Source organism: Populus trichocarpa, chromosome 15 (assembly GCF_000002775.5).
Source record: "Populus trichocarpa isolate Nisqually-1 chromosome 15, P.trichocarpa_v4.1, whole genome shotgun sequence".
NCBI classification, from domain to species: Eukaryota; Viridiplantae; Streptophyta; class Magnoliopsida; order Malpighiales; family Salicaceae; genus Populus; species Populus trichocarpa.
In genome coordinates, this window is record NC_037299.2 from 2,321,638 (window position 1) to 2,346,945 (window position 25,308).

The following is a 25,308-nucleotide window of genomic DNA, read 5'->3' on the forward strand; positions in this document are numbered from 1 at the left end:
TCACCATCTTTATTTTCTATATATTTTAGATAATGAGAAGTACGGTAGATTTTGTTTTTTAATGTATTTAAAAAAATATTAAAAAAATATATTTTATTTTATTTTAATATAAGTATATCAAATACAATAAAAACTAAAAAAAAATATTAATTTAACGCTTTTTAAAAAATTTCACATATTAATCCCCTTAGTTATGATGAAATTTTTAATGTAATATTCAATGTTGTTCCAACCTCCTTATTTTTACATTACAGTCATTATTATTGCGGCCAACTTAATTTTTATGTTATAGTTATTACTGTGGACAACTTATTTTTATACAATAATTAGTCTCTATTCATATAACTAATTTTAATTTGTACAATCAGTCTTTGTCTATACAACCGACTATAATTCATATAATTTTTCATAAGATTCATAAAAAAATTTTAACATAAACATTTCTTTAAGTAAAAAAATGAGGTGATGAGTATCTACCTGATATTTTGATAGTATATGTTCCCTTAACTGCTAGTCCAACCTTAAATATCCCCTCCTAATTTTTCAAGAAGGCATCCCAAAATTAGCACTCAAATCATTTCAATTCATTGTTTTTTATTATTTAAACAAATCATCATTCTTTTTCATACTACTAATTTGTATTTCAAATAAATTTTCATATTTTTCCATAAATTAAACTTGCATTTAGCATATAATTTTATATTCCTTACGATGCATCCAACATATATTTTCTCATTTTATCAACTTGCATTTAACAATTTCATATTTTTTACCACTATTATATATCCAACATATATTTTATCATTTTACGAACTTGTCAAACAAAACCCATTTACATTACAAACTCCCAATTAAGTTTTAAGCATAAACAACATCATTATAAACACCAAACATTTTCACACTTCCACCAATTTTTATGTTTTTATTTTTTCACATTTAATAAACATAAACCAGTGCTTCACAACTTATTCTACATGAATTACAATCCAGTATAACACGCTACTATCATGTAAGCATGAAAACATTATTTAAAACACTTAAATTTATACAAATTCGTTAATTTTTATATTTTTATTTTCTCACATTTAACAAACATAAATCAATACCTCCAACAACTTATTCCACATGACACACTATCTTCTTCACACCAATCCAATTTAAGCCCAACAATATCATTTAAAACACTAAGCATAACACACTTACTTTAGCTTAAGCTTTATGTGAGTGGTTAGTTTTCATGTTTTTTTAGTGGATTATTTATTGTTTGTTCCTATTACATGCAATGACTACAAATACTATCTTTGCTGGGTTTGTTTATCTGGGACTGCTCTTATTTTGTGAGAGGATTCCATTGTAGGTGAATTGGAGTTTTATTTTCTTAATGCATCCTTGTGAATTGTACTTTTTAAAATGTTTGTAGTAAAAGTTCCTTCACTAGATTGTAATTGACATTTTTCTTAAAATCTTTAGGTTTCATAAATTTTTTGTTTTGTAAACTTATTTAACTTTGTTTTGGTTCTGTTGAGAAAAATAGTATCATGCACCCATGATGAACTTCATCTTGTATTTGCTTGAATGTTTGATGAATAACCCATGAAATATGATTAGGCCCCAATTTTTGTTTTGGTGGCTGAATGATCAAAATTCTAAGAAATGAAAATCAAAATTGAAGACAATTTCAGAAGCCCTTATACTCTGTTTTTGTGTGTACCATTTGTGAGCTCATTTTGGGACCCCAACGGGTCTGATAGGCCCCGTTTTGATGAGAAAGGAGTATATACCCTTTGCTTTGGGGGTTTTGCTTGAGAGTTATCAGTGCAGAGTGGAGACTCAACTTGTTAGAGTTCGCATGTTTCCGCTGAAAAAAAAACAATTTGGGCATCTTTGAAGAAACTAACTTTGTTCTACTATTTATTGGTAGTGGTATCATCTAAAGAAACTGTTCATCTTTCAGAAACATCACAAGGAAGTCATGAAAAGAATTGTTTAACTTTCAGCAATGTCATAAGAAACATGTCTTGTTGAAAAGTATTGCAAGAAGCTCACCTAGGAAACGAGACCATTTATTTTCAATACCAATGCCTATTTCAATGCTGTAATTTGGGTTCATTTAATGCAGGGTTATCTTTTCGTACTACAGAAGAGAGTTTGCGAAATGCTTTCCAAAATTTTGGCTAACTTGGAGATGGTGAGAACAGTGAACATTATGTTGCTTTTAGTTCGTAGAGCTGTTTAAGCATTTTTAGTGTCCCTGGTATGTTCATTATGTGCTATCGGCTTCTAAACGTATTCTCTCTCTATGTTAACAGTGAATTGGTAATGGATAAAATAGCTAAAAGACCGAAAGGCTTTGCCTTCATCCGTTATGAGACTGAGGAAGAAGCTCAGAAGGCTATTGAGGGAATGCATGGCAAGGTATGTTCCACATATCATTTTCTTAGGAAACTGTAGCCATCCAAACTGATTCAATTTATATGATTCTTTTTGCATAGAAGATAATCATTTATGTCAAATACTAAGTAATATTACTTCCTTGGCCTATAGTTGTTTCTACAGCGAGATTTATGGTGTCCTGATCTACCGAAGAAGTCATGGACATGTGAACTGTGATGACTAACCAGAACAAGTACAGAAAGAATTAAGTTAGAGAGGAGTTTGTGAAAGTTTGATAAAGAAAACACATACACATGCCCACATGACTGTAAGCAGGACATTCGATTTTGATACATCACTGAAAGTGATTAGGTTGACGTAGATGCCACAATTATCACCATCAGTAAGGAGCTACCATTTCCCTGAACTGCTTGTAACTTGTTGCCTTCTTTGTTATCAACATGGTCGCTTCCACGAGCAAGTCTTCTGTTTATGGAAACACCATTCTTTAGCAGTCCCTGGTCTCTCAGGTCTTCACTTTTTTTTGCTTCCTAGGACTAATGTCTTTTTTGCAAATTGTTCTTAAGCCATCCTCAGCTAGTGATTGTTATTATTGTTTAGATGATGTTACTCAATGATGCCTCATATTTATGGTAAATTCACGTTTAATAGACTGTGTTTTGCCATATGGTTTTGGCATTTCTGTAGGAAGATAGCTTTAGGAAACCAAAAACGCTGAACACAGTGTTAACAATTAAACAAGAGGTCCTTGCAGAATATTAGTAAGAAAGTGTGTTCTTTTTTCATATGAACTTGCAATGACGCTTAAAAGCAAGTTGAAGAAATCAGGGATCTACATTTTGTTGTCATCATTGACCCACAGAGCATTAGATGACCTTGGGAGGTATGTCATTTGAGGAAAATGAACAACCGTTCAGGAATATGTAATGTCTGATCTCTAATTTCTTGGCCGACTCAGTAGTGTAATTTCATGTTAAAGTACCCAAGTTTTACGAAACCTGAGTGATGCAGATGGTCTTAATGATCCTGTCGACCATCATTGTCTGCAACTTAGGGTCTCAGTTTGCTCTCTGGACCTAATGTAGACCCTCCATAGGCCCTTTATTGCAAAATGCCAGGATTTCCTTGTGGTAATTTTCAAATACTAGTTTCCTTTGTTCCTTCTTTTTCACAAATGTGAGATGGCTTGAAACGCTTATAAGATTTTGAATCACTCTCCTAAAGTTTTTAGATGGCAGGGGAATATTTGTGGAAGTTGCAAAACCCAAATAAGAGCTTCGCCAAAGCCAAAACTATGGCCAAAGATAGTTTTGAAGAGCTAGTCACTGCATGCTATTATGGGGGTTAATCATCAAACATAGCTAAGATATGCTGTACCAACTTATCATAATTCTTATTTGTGGATAACAGGAAAAAAAAAAAGTTATCTTGGGACTTTCAATAGATTGTATAAATCTGTGAATCTACCTATTTGGGATCTCAATTTTATGTAAATCTGTCTTTCGTTAGATATGGAAAAAGCTTGAATTCAGGTTTCATTTTTATGCATGGCCTATCAGGGCAATGCAATGTGGTGCTTCGAGAGAAACTGGCACCACATCTTTGGCCCTTCTTTGTTGAATAATAAGTAATATGAACTTCATGGCGTTTAAAGGGCTGCTTGAATTGAGAAAGCTGAATCTGCGTTACTCTCTATGACTGAATTTTGAAGTCCAGGTAATCAAAATTTTCTACTTTAATACAATGTAGGATACTCAGGGCCGGTGGCAGTCATTCTGCCGCCAATTGTTACCACCACCCACCACCTCCTTTTCAACCAGCAGAAATCGTCAACTGGTGAATGCAAAGTCTTAAGAAATGGCAAAGGAAGTGTTTTAAAATGTGTAGAAAATGATGTACCATTCATTGGGATGCATGCTCTTACCATGAGACATCTTTGATTGAACTGGGTTTAGCAGCTAAGTATACAATCATAGAACATGAGTTCCAGCGAAGTCAAGAAACATCACTTCCACAGAGAGACCTAACGTTTAACTAGTCAAAAAAAGATATTTCAAATGCGATTGGAAAAATGGCAGCACCTTTCTCCACTGATGAATGTAAATGGCACTGGTTCATGCGCCATCTGCAAGTCACATTCCCTTCGACCATCCATTAATTTGTCAATGAAAACAGGCAATATCATGAAATCTTAAAAACAGTGTTTCAAATAGAATGGATTGGAGAATCGAGTTTGGATTACATAGGCTGCTGCTAAAAAGGGGTATTTCTACCGGTACATACAAGAGTACAATTAAGTACAAAAACAATACGAAACAATTGCAATAGCGAGAAATGAGCCACTAGCACTTTCAATAGCAATGGACGAAAATGAACATCTTTATCATCTGGAGAGACTTTTCAATTCTGGAAAATGAACAAGAATGATTAAACCTAAGTGTTCTATTTTTCTCCTCGAAGAGCATCCAGAAGCACCCTATTGTTCAACTTCTGAAACAACAGACATGAAACTACGCAAGTATGCTGCAATCAATGAGGACCCTCAGCATCTCAAATGTGCTAGAACATATGGCGACTTGAAGGGATCTTGGTAGAGAAACTGAAAGAAAAAAATGATATTCTAAGTGTATTTACTAAAATATTCGTCAGTGATCATCTTAAATACTCTACAGCATCCTCATCCAATCTAAGCCAGCTCTTTAACCCGACTATGAGTAGGTTAATAGAGTTAAGGAAGGGGGATACTATGAGCATACTCGAGCTCTTTGTCGCTCTCGCTCTTCATATACAATCACCGTTGACTTAACATCTCTCTCTCCTAAACATCTTTTGTATGGCAGTTGTCGACATTGAGAATCAACAACATCCAAACTCTTCTCTACATTCTCCAATTCACCAACTGGTCCAGCATTCGAACCAGTACAAGATCTTTCATTAAGAATTTCCTTTTCTTCTGACCTTTCTGCCATATAAGAGGGTGTGGGTGTGGGTGTGGAGGTATGGTCATATGATGTGGGGGGTAAGAATGACACACCACTGCCTAAAAACCACCATGGTATGGAAGGGTTAGTTGCAAAATAGTTGGCAGTTCCTCTCTGTAGTTCTGTGCATTCAAAAACTGACGCTGGAGATGGCAACTGATTCTGATCACTATTTTCCATTCCAAGTGATAACTCTGTGTCTGATTGTTTCAGCAGCAGTGTCTGAGCAGGCTTCTCTTTGTCAGTATCAGCATTGTCTTGATTCTCATTGGATGTCATGGACAAAACAAATTCTGCACCTGGAGGAGATTTTTTATGTGAAGCTGCTACCATGACCGTCATTCCAAAAAGCTTTATACTGGTGGAAGACGCTTCTTTGGTGGCATCACCTTCAGCACATACAGTGTCATCTGAACCCAACTCAAATTTCTGAACATGAAAGTACAATAATGAAATTAGAGTTCGAAACCTAGCAAGGATATGGGCTTACTATAGGAAACAAACGAAAACTAAGGTGAATTTGACAGGATATTCATCTTACCTTGGACAGAAATTTCTCCAGGGGTGAACAAGACATTTCGATCAATGAGAAAGTTTCTTTATCCTCTTCTCTGGATGAATTTGATGTTAAATGCTCAGCTTCTTTTACACTAGGTGGTAAACTAATAGAATGCATGTCAGTGGTACATGAGGTAGGAGAAGAGCATGCGTTATGCTGCTCTGAAAGCGCAGTTCCCAAAGTATCTGAAGCCAATGCAGATAAAACAGAGGTGGGAGATAGGTTATCTTTTTCTGATGCTGATGAATTAGGGGATGGAGATCCATCCAATTGACTAGATGCTGGTGTTCCTTTGCGGATGTCAACTGATTTACGAGGATAAGGATGTGCAGGTTTCCTCTTTGGTCGAGGAGGGGGTATCTCAATTGGTTTGAGTGAGCTCTCATTACCGCCACTTGACTCCCAAACCACCTGACATCAAGAAGAGAAATGATGTTAATATGAAAGCCATTCAAATCAAATAAACCCGCTGAAGATTGCTTGCACTCCATACGGTCATAAAGGATAATGAATGGTAGATAAGTTGGTAGCTTGATCACAAGAACCAGACCTTGGAGAAAATTTTTTGAGCATGGCTTCGAATTTGAACAGCAGTTTTGGTGCCCACATGCTCTGCATGAAGATAAGAGCAACTTCATCGTATTGCAACATATCAGAAAAGCTTCAAATCACAATAATATGACCTTATATTACACTTACCTTGTATTTTACGCCAGCCACGACCATACAGCTTTAAAGCTTCCAGGAATCTCTGGTGCTCTTCTTCTGTCCATTTTTCCCTTTGTTTCGTAATAGTGTAAGGCTTCCTCACCTATTGAAATAGAGAGGAAATTCCAAAACCATGAACAGAGGAAAATGGAAAAGGCAGTCATTGAATAATCACATCAGAAAGACGAGCATGATTGTCCCCCAATAGGAAAGAATGGAACCTTGGGAATATTGTCACTCCCAAATGAGTTCAGCTCATTCAGCTGGAGAACAATTTCAGATTGTTCATTGCCATTGGAACAGCAATCACTTGCTTCACCAAAGGAGTTTCGCTTTGTGCCTTCAATTCGCTCCTGTATCCAATCACAAGTATTAGCCAAATAGTTCTCAAGAAATTATTCATAAATTCCGATTGGAAGGAAATAGAAAACACAGCGAGTGAACAAAAAATGGATGACACCACATCCCCAACCTTTTATTCAAAATGGTAATAGCATTATGTAAGTAAATAAATTATGCGCCGCTCTGAGTTTCTACTTCCTCACACCCAGAACCTGAATGACTGAATCACTGTAACCATTGCCAGTCAACTTACAGACGCTATACATCAAATGTATCCATAATTTTCTCATAGGACTCTACCAAAACCGCACAGCTACATTCTTTTTTCTTTTTTTTAACTACTCAAAATCTTAAATTACCATCTTCTAAACTCAATGCAAAAACATGGCTTAACACAAAGCTTCTGATGGAGTCATACACTAATCAGTAATTAAAAAAAATAAAAAGGACAGGTGTAATTATTCATTTGCCATTTACAGCATCATAAAGAAACCCATTTCAAGTTTAAAATAACCCAGTTAATAAATGTAAAAAGGGCATAAAATTAACTCTTAAAAAAGAAAAAAGAAAAAAAAAAGAATCCATAAGTGATCACAAAAAAACTTAACATCTTAACTTCAAGTAAACATGCATAAAAGAAAAAAGAAAGTAAGTACCTTAGCAGCAGCAGCCATTGAAATGGGTTTTCTTTCTTGGATCGGTAAAAAATAAAAATCCCCTGAACATTAATGTCATTGATCAACATCATCACCATCATCAACTAAATAAAAAAACACTGTAAAAACCCACTAGATTTTAATTTTCTTTTAGCTTTACTAATTCCTGATATCTAACACGACCTATTTTTTGCTGCTACAGTACAGTACAAAATAATTTTGTTTTGGTCAAAGAAAGAATCAGATCAAAAACAAACTTACCAGAACAAGAAAATAAAAAAATAATCCGATTCCAATCCCCCGGCAACTGAAACTGAACACTTTCAGTTCAGTTCAGTTCAGTTCTGTTCTGTTCTGTTCTGTTCTGTTCTGTCTAGGCTAGTAACAGCAAACAAGAAAATAAAAGAAAAACAGTAAGGAATCAGATTCCGAGGAATTAGTTTCCTTGGAATCTGATGATCAGAAAAGCTGTGTTGAAAATGTAAGAGAAGAGAGGACACAACAGAGAAATGAAATGATGAAAACAGGGAAGGGAAGGAAAGGAAAGGAAAGGAAAAGGTGCCGGTGCCACGTCAGATAATAAAAAATAATTTTCGTGGAAAATTCGAGAAGGGGCATTGGAGCTCTTGTGGCTCAAATTCAACAACGCGTGTTGTTAGATTTTTTTTTTTTGGATCTTGGAAGATTAAGGTAATAAAAATGTGGGGCTGTTAATTAATTCGCAAATCAGAGTTTTATTTTGTTTTTTTCTGTTTATCTATTGGGACTTGGGAGGAGGAAGGAGAAACCACTTCTTATCCATTTATCCATTATTTCTCTGAGATTTTTTCCTTCAAGAAGACTGTGATTTGTGCGTTACTGTATAAAAGATTTTTTTAATTTCTTATTGTAGATTTTTCCCTACATTAGCATAGCTTAGTGTTCAAATTTTTTTTCAAACTATTATATTTAAAAAATAATTTTTATTTTAGCATAAAAACAGTAATCCCAAGTAGCATATAATAAATATGCGACTTTAGATTGTGTATGAACTATTTGTGTAACATCTAGCTGCTCATATAGTAAATTCACAAGTAGCATCATAAACTACAGTCGCATATTAAAAGGTTTATTTAGTATATTAGAAAAGATTATATTATTATTTATAAAATATAAATAAGATATTAAATTGACATTATATATTGATGCACTAAACTTATAATTATTTGAATTATATGTCGACTGAAACAAAATATCACAAGTATGACTTGTAAGCGACCTTCGAGTTATTTTACCAAAATTGAAAGATTAACAAAGTGACCCTCGAATTGATCACTTAGGATATGACAATAATCTCACTAAAAAATCATAATCATGTTTTTTTTTTTAAAAAAAAAAAAAAGGCAGATCTACTCAAAGGATGATCCAGCGGTCCAACAAAATGATAGATGGTAGGGTTGTAAGACACCAAATACGCTGTCCCACTGAATAACTATATGGTCAGAAAAATTAAATAAAAAACATCAATCTCTGTCGCAAAATACAAAAGAAAAGAGGACACCTAAGAGAGAAAGACAAATGGGGAGACACTGAGGGCTGTTGGAGAATGTTACATCATAGAGATATGATACCCTAGGAGGAGATTTTATATTAAAAGTGTGTTTGACCGTGCTAGTTGTTTTTTTCTAAATGTTTTTTTTAATTATTTTTAATATTAGTATATTATATTATTCATAAATATTAAAAAAAATTAATTTGAAAAAATATACAAACTTTAATGAAAAAAAAAGTTGAAAATCACTTGAATATAAGAATTAGCTTTTTAAAAGTGTTTTTTAAAAAATTTAATTTTTTTTATTTTTTTATTTACTTCAAATTAATATTTTTTAGTATTTTCAGATTATTTTAATATGCTTATGTCAAAAATAATTTTTTAAAAAATAAAAATATATTATTTTAATACTTTTCCGATAAAAAAATATTTTAAAAACAATAACAACTATATTTTGAAAAACATCTATAATTTGACATGCATATCAACTATATAGAAATCAGAAAAGAAATTAAAATATCTGGATATTTTATTGTTGTGACACTATTCATCTAGAAAGAATGGTTTTTTATCTGTTTTATTTATTTATTTTAGTTTTCAAACTTTTATAATTAAAAACTTATAATATATTAAAACGCATCCATAATATAATTATTTTTTTACATTAAAAATTAATTTAAAATCCAACTAAACAAGTGAAGGGTCTTTCTTGGATTGCCTTCATTCCGGCTGGCATGAGAAATTTGATGAGTGTATATTTTTCATGAGCCCGTTTATTTTTATATTTTTAAAATATTTTTAAAATAAATTGTTTTTATGTTTTTAAATTGTTTTAATATATTAATATTAAAAATACTTTTAAAAAATAACTAGTAATATACCTCAAATTATATTAATCGGTACTTGCTATGGTGGCTCGGCTTGCCATCATTGTCTTCAACAACCCAGCTGTTTTATAGCAAAAAGATCCCTGCACTCCATGAGATCACATGGAGATCCTGAAAAGCTTACATGGCATTGCCTTGAGATTGGAAAGAGATTCGATTCTGATTGTATTTTTCACAAATATTTGGGAGCCATGATTTTGATTCTTCAAGATCAGCCGAGCTGGGCAAGCCCATCTGATTTCTTTTGATCCTCTCTTCAAAGCCAGCATTGCATTTATTTCACATCATCATCCATGAAAATTTGGCTAAATTTGAACTAAACTATTTTTTTAAAAAAATAAATAATGTTTAAGAATTGAAATGAAATTAAACAAACATAAAAAAAACGTTGGTGATTAATGCATAACAATGTTAATTAGGGATAAACCAACACATGATATCTCACTAAACTCGTGTCTTAGATTATATAACTGGAGTCTGAAACATCTCAATAAAAGAAAAAGAAAACCACAAAGACTGTTATTTTTTTTAATGAGTTAACTTTTTAAATTTACGACTGAATTTATTAGATCTAAAGCACCCAATTTAGAAAAATTATAAAATTTAATTTCTAATAAATTAAATATTAAATGATGAAATTAAAAGAGAAAAAAAATTTTCAATCATATTAAAAGATAGAAAAAAATAGCAATTCAAAGAATGAGAATCAAAATTATTATTGCTTCTATTATTAATAAGTAATATCATCATTCCTATTATTATCATCATTCCTATTATTATCATTATTATTAGTAATAACAATAGCAATTTTATTAGTATTATCATTACTTTTACAACTATCATCATCATCATCATCATCAACATTATAACCATTATTATTATTATTGAAAAAAATAAATACCTTGAACTTGATTTGGATGATAGAATTGAAAACTATAGATTTTTTTATCAAAAGAGCCAAGGAAACAATAAGAAATAATAATAAAAAATGAACCAAATTGAAATCATTATTACTCTCATTGAAAAAACAAAAAAAAATCATAAACTTGATTTAAAAGTTAAAACTGAAAACAATAAAAACTTAAACAAAACTACGAAGGAGAAAAATGAGAAATTAAAAGCAAAAGGACTGAATCAAAACATATTATATATACAAATTAGAAACTAAAAGTTAAATTGAAAACAAGTTAAAATTTAACAAAAAAACAAAAAAAATACTAAAATCAAAACAAAAAAGACTAAATTTGAAATAACAATAACAACGAATACCATAATATTTTTTTAGGGGTAGGAAAGAGAAATGAAGGGATAAAAAAAAAGATCATTAGCAATAAACCAACTACATTTCGATTACATGTGCTACCTATTATGGAAGAGGAAACGACTAGGAATAAAATGACACAACATAAGCCTATTTTTCACCACTGGGAGCCTCTGCAAGTGCCACCCAAAGTAAGCAGAGGCTCCCAGGCTGATGCTTGTTGTGCATATATCATCAGCTTTTTTCAATTATAAAATATTATTTTTAATGCAAAATTACATCACTACCCTCAACCAAACCAACAACCAACAAAAAAACTAAGACTAAAAGACCCTAATAACCTTGACCCCAATGCATTAAATTTTCTAGATCTAAGGATACATGTGTAATTGCATAATATATCAAAAAATGAATACCTAAATGTCCCTACCTGAAATAATTGATTGTTTGAATTCTAAAGATATTTTAATTATTTTACTATCTATTTAAATATTAAATAAACAAAAATACCCTTAAATAAATTAATAATAACTAATGCGCCGCCATGTGAAAATATCAAAAATCCATTTATTCAAAAGCAACCAATTTGTTTTTAGCTAAGGCGATAGAAATCACTCCACATTGTAATTAATAATAGTGAAATCAACTTTCCTTTTAGTGTGTGTGTGTGTATATTCATTTGTATCAGTTTTTTTTTTTCTTGAGATAATTAAGTAAATAAGGAATTTAGAGGCGGCTTCCCCAGTCAAGGAGCTTAAAATAGGACAAGAATCGTAATTTTAGAAAATATTTACAAAATTAATAAAACTCTCAAAATAAGAATTTTATATCAGAATAAAACAGCATACATCATAAGTTGTGAATTAAGTTTACTTTCAAGTCTATGGGTCTGACTAGTTTCTTAATTAATGATTAGGGATTTTCTTCTAATTAATGTTAATTTATATTATTAACAGGGTGACAAGAGATTCTTCCATGCCCAACACGAATAAGCCTACCGATTTTATTTATTTATTTATTTATTCCCGAACGTTAGAACATTTCTTGTTCCCAGCCTTTAATTTCTTAAATTCGAATCCAGACTAAATAATTAAACTCCTAGCTGTTGGCCAGTTTATTTATTGATTCTTTCCTTGTTTATTGCAAAAAGTCCCACGAGCTGTGACTTGTTCATACCTATCCTTAATTCCAACAAATATATTTAACATCTGCCTTTTTTTTTTAACCAACAATTGCACTAACACCATTTATTTTATAGATAATAGATTGTTATCTGTAATTACAATTTAAAATACTTTATAAGCTTAAGAGATATCTCAATCATTGAAATATAAAATATAAAAAGTGGGGTGGAGTGCTCTAAATTCTCAAATTTAGAACAAGTTCTCACACACCGGATTGAAGTGTGATTGTTGTTGTTTTTCAAAGTGTTTTTTACTTGGAAATATATCAAAATAATGTTTTTTTTTAAAAAAATATTTTTGACATCAGCGCATCAAAATAATCTAAAAACATCAAAAAAAATATTAATTTAAAGCAAAGAAAAAAAAATTTAAATTTTTTTAAAAACGCTTTCAAAACGTAAAAATAAACCCTAAACAAATAGGGTAATACATAGTGCAATTACGCAAACAGGGTAATTTTTTTTAATTTTCATATATATTGTCTTTTTTTGATGGATAATGGATTGGTTTGAACTTGAAAGAAAATCAATGGAAAATCCAAATATAATCATGCCTTCCTTATTTTATAACCCTAAATAAAACAGTCATCATGTGAATTAAAATCTACTCCCTCAATCCTTAAATAAAGGTTTTACTTTTCATATTTTTTATAAGCCCCAATATACTTGTTAGTATATTGTTATATTTCAAGTCATTAAGAGGCGTGATGTGATGACAAAGGGCTTAAGATCTGCACAGCAGGTCTCGAATTCGAGTCAGAGTGTGTACCTTTTGTAAGAGTCTGGAACAGTCGGGATTTTAATTGCTCACCTGGACCCACAAAATGTACTTTCTAGAAGGTAAAGTTTTCTCGAATCCAAAAATAAAAAAATTGTTATGTTTCAAGATCCAAGTATAATGATCAGTACATATTTTCACTCACTATTTATTATTATTATTCCTTACCATTTTCCAAATTTATTAAAACCAAGACATTGAAAATATAAATAAATTTGGAATAATATTTATAAAACAAAAGGTCATTAACTTATCCTTTAGTTTCTAAAAGTGTAGAAATATGAATTATGATATTTATTGAAAGAATGAGGGGGTAATAATTAACATTTGTCAGTGTCCATTGTTATCCATCCGTGACACCACCAGACCAGGCCATTGAGCACGATGCTTTTATATATATATATATATATATATATATATATATATATATATAAAGAAAAGAGAAGAAGAGAGGACGTCAATTCCCATTATCTGTTCGAGTCTTCTTACAGCCACTTGTTGATTTCTTGAACTCTGGATTTGATTGTCTGTTTCAGAGGAAAGTGTGCTTTCATGGCAGTAGCAGTGACTAATCTCCTCAACAAGAGATCCCTTCCTCGTGGAAAGGTCAGGATAAAAGAAACATTATAGGAAAGTGGTGGTGGATCTTCCTTCAAGACTGATATTTCTTCTGTGGTTCTGCTTAAAGCAGCAGGATCATTTTCTTGGTCAATTCTCAGTCTTCTTTAATCATTCCTTGGTGGCTGCCAACCCTAGTAATCTGGGTTAAGCTCCGGCTGTGAAGTGATTAACTTACGGCCACAAGTTTGGTATTCCCAAGGGATGGCGATTTGATTCAAACCGTGTGGATAATGATTTAAATCTACCTAAATGGATGGTTTTGGGTTTTTTTTTTTTAATGAATAGTTGTGTTAATAAATGAATAATAGATAGAGTATGTTTATTGTAAAATTCGTTTCAAATTAAATTTAGTTTAAAATTTTATATATATATATATATATATATATTACCATTTAATATTTTGTTAAATAATAAATAATAGTTGTAAAATGAATATTATGTGAATACCCAAAACCTGAAAAATATAATATAAAAACTTAATTTTTTTACTCCATCAATAACGAGTTGAGTGTAAATAAAAAAAATACTCAATTCATGAATATTCATTATCATCCATTTGTATAAAAAGTTATTTGAAACATTGGTAACAATTACTTTTTAAAATATTTTTTATTTAAAAATATATTAAAATTATATAACACTCAACTACTTTTAATTAAATTATCAAATTAATCATAACATAGTAATGGGTTGAAGTAAATTTCAAGTACCAAGGATTTTTTTTTATTTGAGAGAATGTGCTAAAAACAATATAAAACCATTCTTCGGTTCACATCTCGTAGTTTAAGTTTTGAATTGAGGTGGTTATTTGATGCATGTAAATGTTACATATAATATGGTCTTCAAGGGACGTAACGTGATGGCAAAGAATTTGAAATCTGCATAACAGGTCTCGAGTTCGAGTCAGGGCATGCACCTCTTGTAAGAGCCTAGGACAGCCGGGGTTTTACTCACTCACCTGGGCCCACAAAGTACGCTTTTCAGGAGATGAGGTTTCCTCAAATCCAAAAAAAAAGTTACATATAATTAATACACACACACACGAACTTTATTAACCTACCAACTACTTATATATATTTTAGCATGGCATTGCTTTAATTATTATGAAGTGAATATTATATGTATAATTATATCACTATTTTCTCCTTATTCTAGTTTTTTTTTTTGTAAACACATTCTAATATTGTTAATTTTATCCTATAAATATTCTTATACAAATAATAATCTATTAATACTACCATTTTTTTTAGATTTTATGTATATATTAACGTCATTACTGGTGATAATTGGCTCCTTTAACTCCTATAATGATTGCATTTTGTTCTTTGAATTGAACTATCACAAACATGATATAACTTATTAGCACAGTCGAAGGTCCAGTAATAATTACAGAAGGATTGCAGTAATTATTAGCACCACCATTGGGATCTCTATTATTATTGTTGCCAGTACTGTCACCGTCAGCATCAGGGTTGATGACGCTTTGCACCACCATTTGACCAACCTGTTGTGGTGCCCCTGCCACAAACCCTTGAGCCATTGTATCAAGTATGGTGCCATTTCCGTCCCCATTAGGCCCCCCGTTTGGCTGTTCATAGCTAGCCTCCTGGGGCGGCTGCTGCTGCATAGGCATAGCTGATCCCATGCTTTGGCTCTGCCTAAACATTAGCACCTCCAGGTCCAGGCTGCTGCTGCTGCTGCTGCGCAGGCATAGCTGATCCCATGCTTTGGCTCTGCCTAGGAACATTAGCACCTCCAGGTCCAGGCTGATGCTGGTAATGTTGACATTATTGTGGTTTTCCACCACCTCTATTTTTCTTCTGAGGCACTTTCTATCTTCCGTTAACAATCTATTAGTTAACTGTTAAAAGTTGAGTTGAATTTTAATAAAATCAAGTTATTTGACTTGTGTTTTATTACAGGTAAGATAATTTTTTTCTGGTAAAAAAATAAAATTATAAACCTTTTCAATATGATTTTAGATATAAAAAAATTCTCGGTCATAAATTAAAATGTTTATACACATATAATTAATTAAATCAATATTTTATCAAGAAATAAATAATATTAAAATATTTGATCTCATAACATGGACAATAAATTATGTTTAATAACTCTATTTCTTAGAATAATTTTTTTATTTAATCAAATGATTATCTTTATTAATAAAGGATAAAAAAAGATCATTAATAAAAGTGAATTGAATAAAACTATGAAGTTCAGCTATAAAAAACTAAATGTTGAAAGGAAAAAATAAAAAATAAAATATAAAACCAATATATTGTTAAAAGATGAAAATAGAAAAAATATTAATTTAAAAATTTTATCAAAGTAAATTCAACAAAGAATAAAAAAAAAACCGTGATAACCCAAGTTATTTTTAAAGTTAATAAAATCTTTTATAAAAAATAAATAAATAAAAATAATGGAGCCATGATCCCTGTTCTTCAAGCTAGTTTCTCCTCCTACGCACTTTACATAAAAAAAGAAAAAAAAGAAAAAAAAGAAAGAAGACAAGTAGAGATGGATAAGAGTCAAAATATCAAAGAGTTTAGAGACGTAATTTGAGAATGGGATGATACGAAAAATAGCTAGTTTCGGGACTTAAATTGATCTTTCCGAAAATTAATTTGATGATGAAGGGAATCTAAGTATTTGACTTCCCGAAATTCAATTCGAATGCATGCAAACCATTTTCTCCACATGTATGATGTAAATATCGAATTGAAATATACAAGTGCTCCGGCCAAGAAATCTTTTTGAATCTAGAAGGGCTGTAATCAAGCAGAAACCCACATAGACGTCCGGCCACCGTTATGGGGGTAACAAAACAAATATAAGCCATAACAATGCTGTCTTTCGAGTGTCTCAAACCACGAGAGGGAAGCCAAGAGGCATGCAAGACTTTCTGGGCATGTATATAATATTCACTGTTGATGCTACTGGCTTTCATGAGTTACTTTAGATAAACAGAAATGACAAACATGACACAGGTTATTTCATTTGCAACTGAGAAATTCATGTGCTTTAAGCTGTTCTCGATTCAAACAACAACAAAGTTCAACTATCAAACTATCAACATAAGGTGGGATGAAATCCCATTTATTTTTATTGTACAGAGAGACTTGCTTTCATTTTCCAGTTTAGTTAGAAACCATGCTCTCGGTCTCTTTCACAAAACCATCCCCGGTCCAATCTTTGTCAGACTGCAAACCTTTCTTGATAGCTTTCCTCTGTTGTATCGCTTCTTGTTGCCGGCGCACCAAATCCATGTGCGTTGTGAAATACTCGAGAGATGCTCTGGAAGGTCAACAGAATGAAAGCAACAAATTTGAGATAAAATGTGCAAGTGATTTTTTATAGCTGCACTTAAGATATCTTCGATAAAAATACATACCCTCTGAAATCTTCTATTGATGAGAAGTTATGCATTTTCATAAAATCCTTCAGCTCATCGCAGAGTTTCTTCACAAGACCATATCCATGCATCATAACTCCAGTGCATACCTGAAGTAAAAAAAATAAATGATCTTAAATATTTGCACACAATACAACAGTTTGTTTAGAAATCATTTTCGTTTACTAAAGGAGTTCTAAAGTAATTAAAGATAGCTTTTGAAAAAATTGAAAAATACTTATCACAGTGTAATAACATGAGCACTAAGTGCAGCAGCCGATTCTCTTTTAGTTCAGTAGGAATATTGGAAAGAGCAGAGCCACTATAAGTCTCACTAAACACAAACTGAAAAGGATGACATCTGGAAGCAAGGGTGACATTTAAGTAGTTGTCCCTACCTCACACCTGCCTACAGATATATACCGCTTGGAAATCAAAGTCCCTTCAAGTGATAACTCTTTGCTAAAATCCAAAGTCCTTAGTTCCAATTGCAAAAATTCATAGTATAAATGTTGCAACCAGGTTCAATAATCTGACTTGTACTTGTGGAAGATGTGTACTGGACACTGACTTGTACTTTGTCGATCTATCCATGGCTCAATAATCTGGCTTTTGAAGTTTTCACTTTTGAGTTAAAGTGTGTTAAACTGTAAAGAACATCAAGCTCAGGTTACACAGACATGGTGCTGGTTTGTCACATGTGAACTTCGATAATAACTAAAAAGAACTTCTAAATCTATTCTTTCTTTTTTCAATTCTGTTATTCCTTTTTTCCTTTTTGCATAGTCTTTAGGCTTTTGTCCAGCAAATAATAGCATGAAAGAATAACTCACTTAGTGTTCACCCCAGGCAGTTTAAATATAAATAACAGCATGAGACAACATGTCTAAACCATGACCACAATACCAATCTTCGTGGATGAATAGGCAACTGATATTAATCAGGTAGATGTGAATGAGATGAGACAATAAGAACATGATAAATAAAAACGCAATGAAAATACTCTTGCCCACCTGAACTGTATTTGCTCCAACAAGAATAAATTCAGCAGCATCACTGCCTGTCTCAACACCTCCAATACCAGAAAGTGAGTATTGCTCCAAATCAAATTCTGATTTCATCATTTTGGCAATACTCATTACTTTCCCAAGTGCAATAGGGTGGACTGCTTTGGAAGAGTAACCCCCAGGAGTTGAATATCTGACAATAAAATTTAGGTATGTAAGTTTTATTTGAGGAATAGTGATCAATAGGAAAATTTGTCATTTCTCAGCTAAAACAAACCCTTCGACGCAAGGCTCTGGCCGTAAAGTTTTCAGATTTATTCCCATTACACTCATGATGGTGTTAATAGCAGCCACTCCCTCGCATCCTGATTTTAGTGACACCCTAGCAGGCTGTACAACAGGGTAGGAATGAAGTTATGACTAAAAATTCAACTGAAATGCTACTGCCCTACTGCAGACAACAGTTTGAATAAAAAAAATGAAAATAGATGGATGGGATCAAAAGATTTATGCTATTTTATCACACAAGAGTTACTAATCCAAACATATGAGATGAACGGAATTGTATTTTCTGTATTACATATACTCAAAAGGGTATGGTGTTTTAAATATTTTTTAGATTAGATTTTTTATGCTATAAACTAGAGAAGAAAACTGTCCGCTAAGGAAGTAATATCAACTTTTTGCAAGGCTGGGTCAATTGTATAAGATTAATTTGTGAATTCAGAAGCTCAACTGAACATTTGTCCTAGATAGAATAATTGGTAAAATTACAATTTCATAAAATGGTATTCAACCTGTAAGGACTTTTTTGGTCTAAGGTGTCATTTCATTAAGCCAGGAAAAAGGGCAGTGAATCTCATGAATGAGTGCCACAATAAGAAAAAATGCGATTAAAAGTTTCTGCAATAAGTCGTCACAATCAGTTGAATCGCAACCCCAACTTCAAAGCAAAAAGGCTTTTATATACCAAACTTTTTCAGTGAAAAAAAATTGAAAAGCGTTGTCATTTTGATCTTTCCTTGGCAACAGGTCTTGTATATTGAACCCTATGCATAACAAGCAAGGAAATTTCCATCCCTGGCCAAGTATTTTTAAAATGCATGCATACGGTCAAGCTTAAAATACAAGTGTACTAACAAAAGGAGAAACTGACCTGTGTTATGTCGGTGATGTTAGGAGTCATCTTTGCCCATACTGGGACAGTAGCTTTTGCATTAATCCAGCCACAAACCTCTTCCAACAATGCACAATCTTGGCCAACTGCAGCACCCATTTTACGCTCAGGCATACCATGAGGACATGAGAAGTTGATTTCTAAAGCATCCTAAGAAACATTTCAGGAATCTTAGATGACAGAAAGCATCCAAATTAAAGATTAGCACAAAAGTAAGCAATCGGTGAGGTGAGGACTAAATCTTACAATTCCAGTTTGCTCTACTCGGTCAATAAGTTCCTCCCATGCAGCTTTGTTATACTCCTCCATGATTGAAGCAATGAGAATCCTATCAGGATATTCTTCTTTTAATTGCTTAAATTCTTTCAACATTGTTTCAAGAGGCCGGTCACTTATGAGTTCTATATTCTCCCAACCAATAATTTGCCCCTTGGCCGAGCCATTTGCACCAGCTCGTAGCCTAGCATATCGAGGAGTTACATTTATAACTTTCGCTGCATCTAGTGACACCTGGCAAATCAAGAATTGAAGATCATTTTTTTTCCTTTTATGAATAGATCAAATAGCTTAGCATGGAAAGGTGACAACATGCTTCAGATAAGATGGAAAGAAAGATTTCTCCAATAAAACACAGAAACTGTGACCCTAGGCACTTCATTCATATGACGTGGTCAAAATGAGACAATTAAAATATCCTGGTCGAAACTGGTTGTTGCAAATGATAGTCCTTGTAAGAACATTTAACTTATGAGATCAAGTTACAGAGCCCCTCGATTTCTTCAATCAACTGCCCTGTCAATACCTATATCAATTACTAACTCACACAATCAACAAAACTACTTTATACTGATCAACATCTTGCATAAACAGCCAAATTATTCCTAAGAAAAGCTTTCATTTTTTTTTCACAATTTTGATACTAAAAAGTAAATGTTTTATTTTGACAAAGACAAGGCAATCAATATCAGAGAGGAAAAGGAAGAAATAACATCAATAAAATCATGGATTCTTGTGTTTGCATAAAATAAACTCAACCCATTTGAACAAGTGTCTAGGAACTGATCGAACAAAACCACAGTCAGCAATAATCGATATGATTATCAAACATAACCAAACTTCGAACCATTCGATCCCCCCTGGATTTAGCCAAAACTCAACGGTAACATCGTGATCTTAAACATTAGCATTGATATGTTCCCACTTCCAAAATCACTCGATCAAAACTATCCCAGAAGAATATATATATATATATATATATTGAACAGAAAAGAAAAGAAAAGAGATAAAGTGAAAAAGCTCACAGTTTTAGCAATGACAGCACCCCAGCCTTCATCAAAAGCCCTTTTCATGACAGTATAATTGGTACCAGGTGGACCAGACCCAATAACAAACGGGTTAGGCATATGTAACCCATTTACAGTGACACTCAAATCAGGCTCTCCCTGATTCTGTCCTTGAGAACCCACCACCTTCAAGAACCCGATTTTACTCCTGCCACGTTGAGTTTTCAAACGGAGCCGAGTAAACTCAGTAACAGAATTGCTCCCCCTGATCTGGGTCAAACTCAAAGAAGCCATAACTAATCAACCAAGAAAGAGAAAGAAGATACAGAATTGTTTTCGGTAGTTAAATTTATTAAATGAAAACGGAGATGGGAAAGAGTGTGATTGAATCTGAGTTAATACGATTCAGTATGGGATAATTCAGAGGAATCGATTGCGTCTTTTGTAGTATCTGTATTTGATTTTAGTGGTTTTGTTTTGAATATTCTACTGCTTGTCGTTATTGACCTCCCTTGTCTGTCTGTCTTGCTGTTATATTTTATATTGATTGACATAAGATTTTTTATTATTTTTTTGTTAAACTGTAAGAAGTAATTTTGGATTAATATTTACTATTTTTGCTTAAAAAATATTAAAATAAAATTTGACTTGTGAGTCTCAACAGACACCAGTAGGGGTTATAGGAAGTCGAGATTTGATACATAATTATATCCAATTTATTTTTTAATATTTTACCAGATATAAATTTGATTCATTTATTTTGTTAAGATCAAAACGGGTTGAAATGTAATGTTAGGCTAAATTTTTTATAGGTATTATAGTTATTCATGAGATAAATATATTAACTTTTTTTTATATAGTAATTTAAAAATAATTAGTCATAACCGAAGGAACTAGATAAGACCTCTAAAATATATATATTATAAACAACATAAAAACTATTATAATTTTTATATAAAAACAAAACAAAACTTATAGTCAAACATTTTATCAAACAAATATGATTTAATATAATACAAAAACAAACTAGTAAGAAGAGATTATCTTTTAGGTTTATGATTTGACTAAGAAAATAAAATTTCAATCTAGATTCTTGAAATTTTCATTTGGTCTGGAGCAACCCACGCATTTAGACCTTATTCTTTTTAATCTTAATGCTTTGAAAAAAATTACAGGCGACTAGAGTTTTCAAGAAAATAAGATTGGTTTGTTTCATACCACGAGAAGCTTATTTTCAACAATATTTTGACTTAAAAAAAAAACAAAAAACATTCTAAACACCTTATAAAATATATTTATAACCTCTAACAATTTAAAAATTAGCTTTAAAATCTACAATCAACTCGAAATCAAAATTATTTATGAGTTTAGGTTAACTATTTTAGGCAAGTTTAAGAAAAAACAAACACCTTGTATAAACTTTACCCATCAAAAGGAGTCCATTAACACCAAAACCACTCGTTTTCATGGCTGAAATTGATCTCAACCGAGACTTTCTCTCTCTACCACCGAAATCCGACAACTTTCTCTCTCATTTCTCAAACCATGAACAAAAATAAGGAAAATGAAATTTGGGATTAAAATTGAATGTCATAAATGTTTAGGGATTGAAAGTGTGTAATTTGAGAAGTTGGAGAACCAAAGTGTATGTTTAGCTCCAAGTTTAGAAGAACCCTCTCTTTTTTGTCGTGTTTTTCATCTCAGTTTCCTATCTTTGAATCTTGTCCTTCCTTGATAAATATGCTTTAATTGGGTACTAATTTGGCTTATAAAGGTATAATAAAAAAAGATAAATTATTGTGGCAATCCATAGTAATTTGTTCATTAATGAACAGTGGTATGGGGAACTATATTTTTCCCATGTCTTTTAGAGTATTTCTTAATGGCACCAACAATATTAACATTAGACAAGTTTATTTTATATAGGAAATTTAATTTGTACAGATATTAAATTGAACTGAATTAGCTGGTTGACTCATATTAGATTTTTTTTGTTAGCTAAGATAGATTTTAACCTGGTCAAACTCGAGTAATTCAATAGATCAACCCACAATTTGATTGATCTAATAAAATCTAGACGAGACCTGGTTATATTAACTCTAATTTTTTTTTTCTTCTAACTATTATTAAAAAAATAAGGAAAGTCAAAATATTGTTTCTACATCTTTTCAAGATTTACTTCAAAATGGCAACAAGTTAATGCCTCCATTTTCTGAAGCACATGGATGGAAGATTGTTGTTTTTTCATGTGCAAGAAAAACCACAGGCAAATTGCCAAAAGACTTGCCTCGTTCTATTGTCAAGAAAGAGGACAACAAGTGATCTTGACGTGAAGGACTAGGATGCTTCAGCAGAGCTTCACCCAACTGTAATATATTTTTATAATATAGTTTGTATTAATGTTACTTTTTCTGTCTGATCCTTTTCTTGTCAGAAAACAATAGAGTGACGTGGATCTTGATTTGGAGATGGAGTTTTGTGTATTATTTATTGGAAAGATGCAAAAAATCGATCTGATAACAGCTAAGCCTCATGGGATGCCATCCTCGTTAATCGGGTTTGAGTTTTTTTTTTTTATTACATTAATTGCCAATCCTCATATCTCAATTATGGAACGGTGAGTTGGTGCCTAAACTTAATCGGGTTTGAGTTTTTTTTTTTTAATCATTGGGAATTTACTTGGTTAAATTCAAATATTTTATTTAAAAAAAAATTCAAAACAAAATATTTTTTTTACTTATTTGAAATCATAGCTTAAATCTTGAATTAGATAATAAACGGAGCTAAAATTAATAATTTAGTCTAAAATTAGATATGAATCATGGAAGAGGTTAGGTAAATCTTTTACCAAAATCATGATGAAAATTTTGAAAGAGAAAACATAAGCATCTCTTTTGGTCAACAAAATTAGTTGATCTTTTTCCTTCTTTTTTTTTACCAAAAACAATGCTTATGTTTTTTCTCTCAAAGAAATTTTTGGTCAACAAAATGAGTTGATTTAACTTTAAAGGGTATAATTCAACTAGTCAGATTTTAGATTTGCTCTCTAGAGATCACCAGTTCGAGTCTTACAAATTTTAGGGTTATTGGAGACTTACATAATTGTTAACTTCATGATCTATAAGATTAGTTAAGATACATATAAGCTAATCTGAACATTTTTGTTAATTAAAAAAATAAAGTTGATCTCTCACTAAAGGAACAAATATCAGAAGCAATAAGTCTTGTCCGAGTGTATGTAATTTGATGAAATCGTCGAGGAGCATCCTCGTATCATAAATGCTCTGCCACAACACACATTTGACTATATTTTAACTAGTCATCCAGATTGATTTTGAACCCACCAAATCAAACGGGTCATATTAAATCAATCATCACACAATTAATTTTTTTATTTAAAAAACAATGACAGATATTTTTTTTTGTCAAAAGTTTTTTGATCCACCATCCATATCAATAAAGGATGGGCCAAATAACACTAAAGTGATTCTTGTTCAATGGGGTCGGCCTAGGGCACAAACGAAACTTGGGCTACATAATTTTTATGCCACGTGGCTCTTCTTCAAGGGCTTCAGAAGATTGGGTTTTATGTCAATAGCTCAAACATGATGTAAGTAGATGCTTAGGCCTTCCCAATCCAATAAATGTTCAAGTAATATTTCAATATTTATCTCTCTATATCCTCAGGACCACAGCATAATTTCCAATGCCACTTACCTGAATTAAAGTTATATTTATAATAATAATAATTATTATTATTATGAACTAGTTTTTCTGCCTCTGATTTGCAGGCGCTCTACGCATAAAACGTTGAATAAAGTGTTCAAACGATATATAAATTTGGTGATTTAGAATGCTCCATCTGGGATTTATAGATTATTTTCTAATAGTTTTTGTAAATGAAAACTCTTAATTACATGTAATTCAACCTTAAAATATTGAATATAACGTGAATTTTCAAACCTAATAATAATAATAATAAAAACATTAACTGTAATCTAGTAAATTTTAGATAATCTAAATTCATATATATATATATAAAAAGTATTTTCAAGCATTCCATCCACAACTTATTCAAGGTATAATTATCGTATCTGGCATAAAGAATGATTCAAAACTAGGTTACTGAATTTTTATTGTTTTTAATTCTTAGAGTTGATTTTGGTTAGCTTTGCGAGTCATACTAATTAATTTAATTAAGTTTAATTTAATTAATATTTTTTTAATTTATTTTAAAATCACAAGTTTTTTAATTCTACCCACCAAATTAGCAAGATTTACATCTTTGGTCCCTGCTGCAGAAGGATCACTCTCTTTCGCATGAGTGACCCCCAATTAATGTCTCAAGCATCAAAGCCCCCCGACATGATCGTTGATGCTGAAGCTGTCATCATCCACCTGAATCATCAATTTCATCGACTCCAGCAACTGCAGCATCACCTTTCAAGATTCAAAGAATCAAAGCTATTCAGAGATGAAACCAAACACTTAAAAATAGCCATATGATAAAAATATTGTAATGTTAAAATGAAAAAACTTCCAA

The 25,308-nt window shown here is 31.8% G+C and overlaps 2 protein-coding genes across 3 annotated transcripts; both read right to left on the minus strand.

Annotated features, from left to right (window-relative positions):
* Positions 1-4,575: 4,575 nt before the first annotated feature.
* LOC18105607 (protein REVEILLE 7) lies at positions 4,576-8,183 on the minus strand. Of its 2 annotated transcripts, none has more exons than XM_006374193.3 (7): positions 7,902-8,183; positions 7,641-7,702; positions 6,864-6,995; positions 6,634-6,745; positions 6,485-6,546; positions 5,917-6,345; positions 4,576-5,804 (listed from the first exon to the last, which is right to left on the minus strand). In XM_006374193.3, the coding sequence occupies exons 2-7, from the start codon at positions 7,656-7,658 to the stop codon at positions 5,139-5,141; spliced, it is 1,419 nt and encodes a 472-aa protein (XP_006374255.1). In that variant the 5' UTR covers positions 7,659-7,702; positions 7,902-8,183; the 3' UTR covers positions 4,576-5,138. The 2 variants fall into 2 exon arrangements, with proteins under 2 accessions (XP_006374255.1, XP_024442645.1); XM_024586877.2 differs by having other exon boundaries at positions 7,641-7,759.
* An 8,694-nt stretch (positions 8,184-16,877) lies between these two features.
* Positions 16,878-21,281, minus strand: LOC18105605 (dihydropyrimidine dehydrogenase (NADP(+)), chloroplastic). Its single transcript, XM_006374191.3, has 7 exons — positions 20,784-21,281; positions 19,729-19,992; positions 19,462-19,632; positions 18,583-18,695; positions 18,312-18,498; positions 17,299-17,408; positions 16,878-17,201 (listed from the first exon to the last, which is right to left on the minus strand). Exons 1-7 carry the CDS (start codon positions 21,057-21,059, stop codon positions 17,045-17,047), a joined length of 1,278 nt encoding a protein of 425 aa, XP_006374253.1. The 5' UTR covers positions 21,060-21,281; the 3' UTR covers positions 16,878-17,044.
* Positions 21,282-25,308: the final 4,027 nt, after the last annotated feature.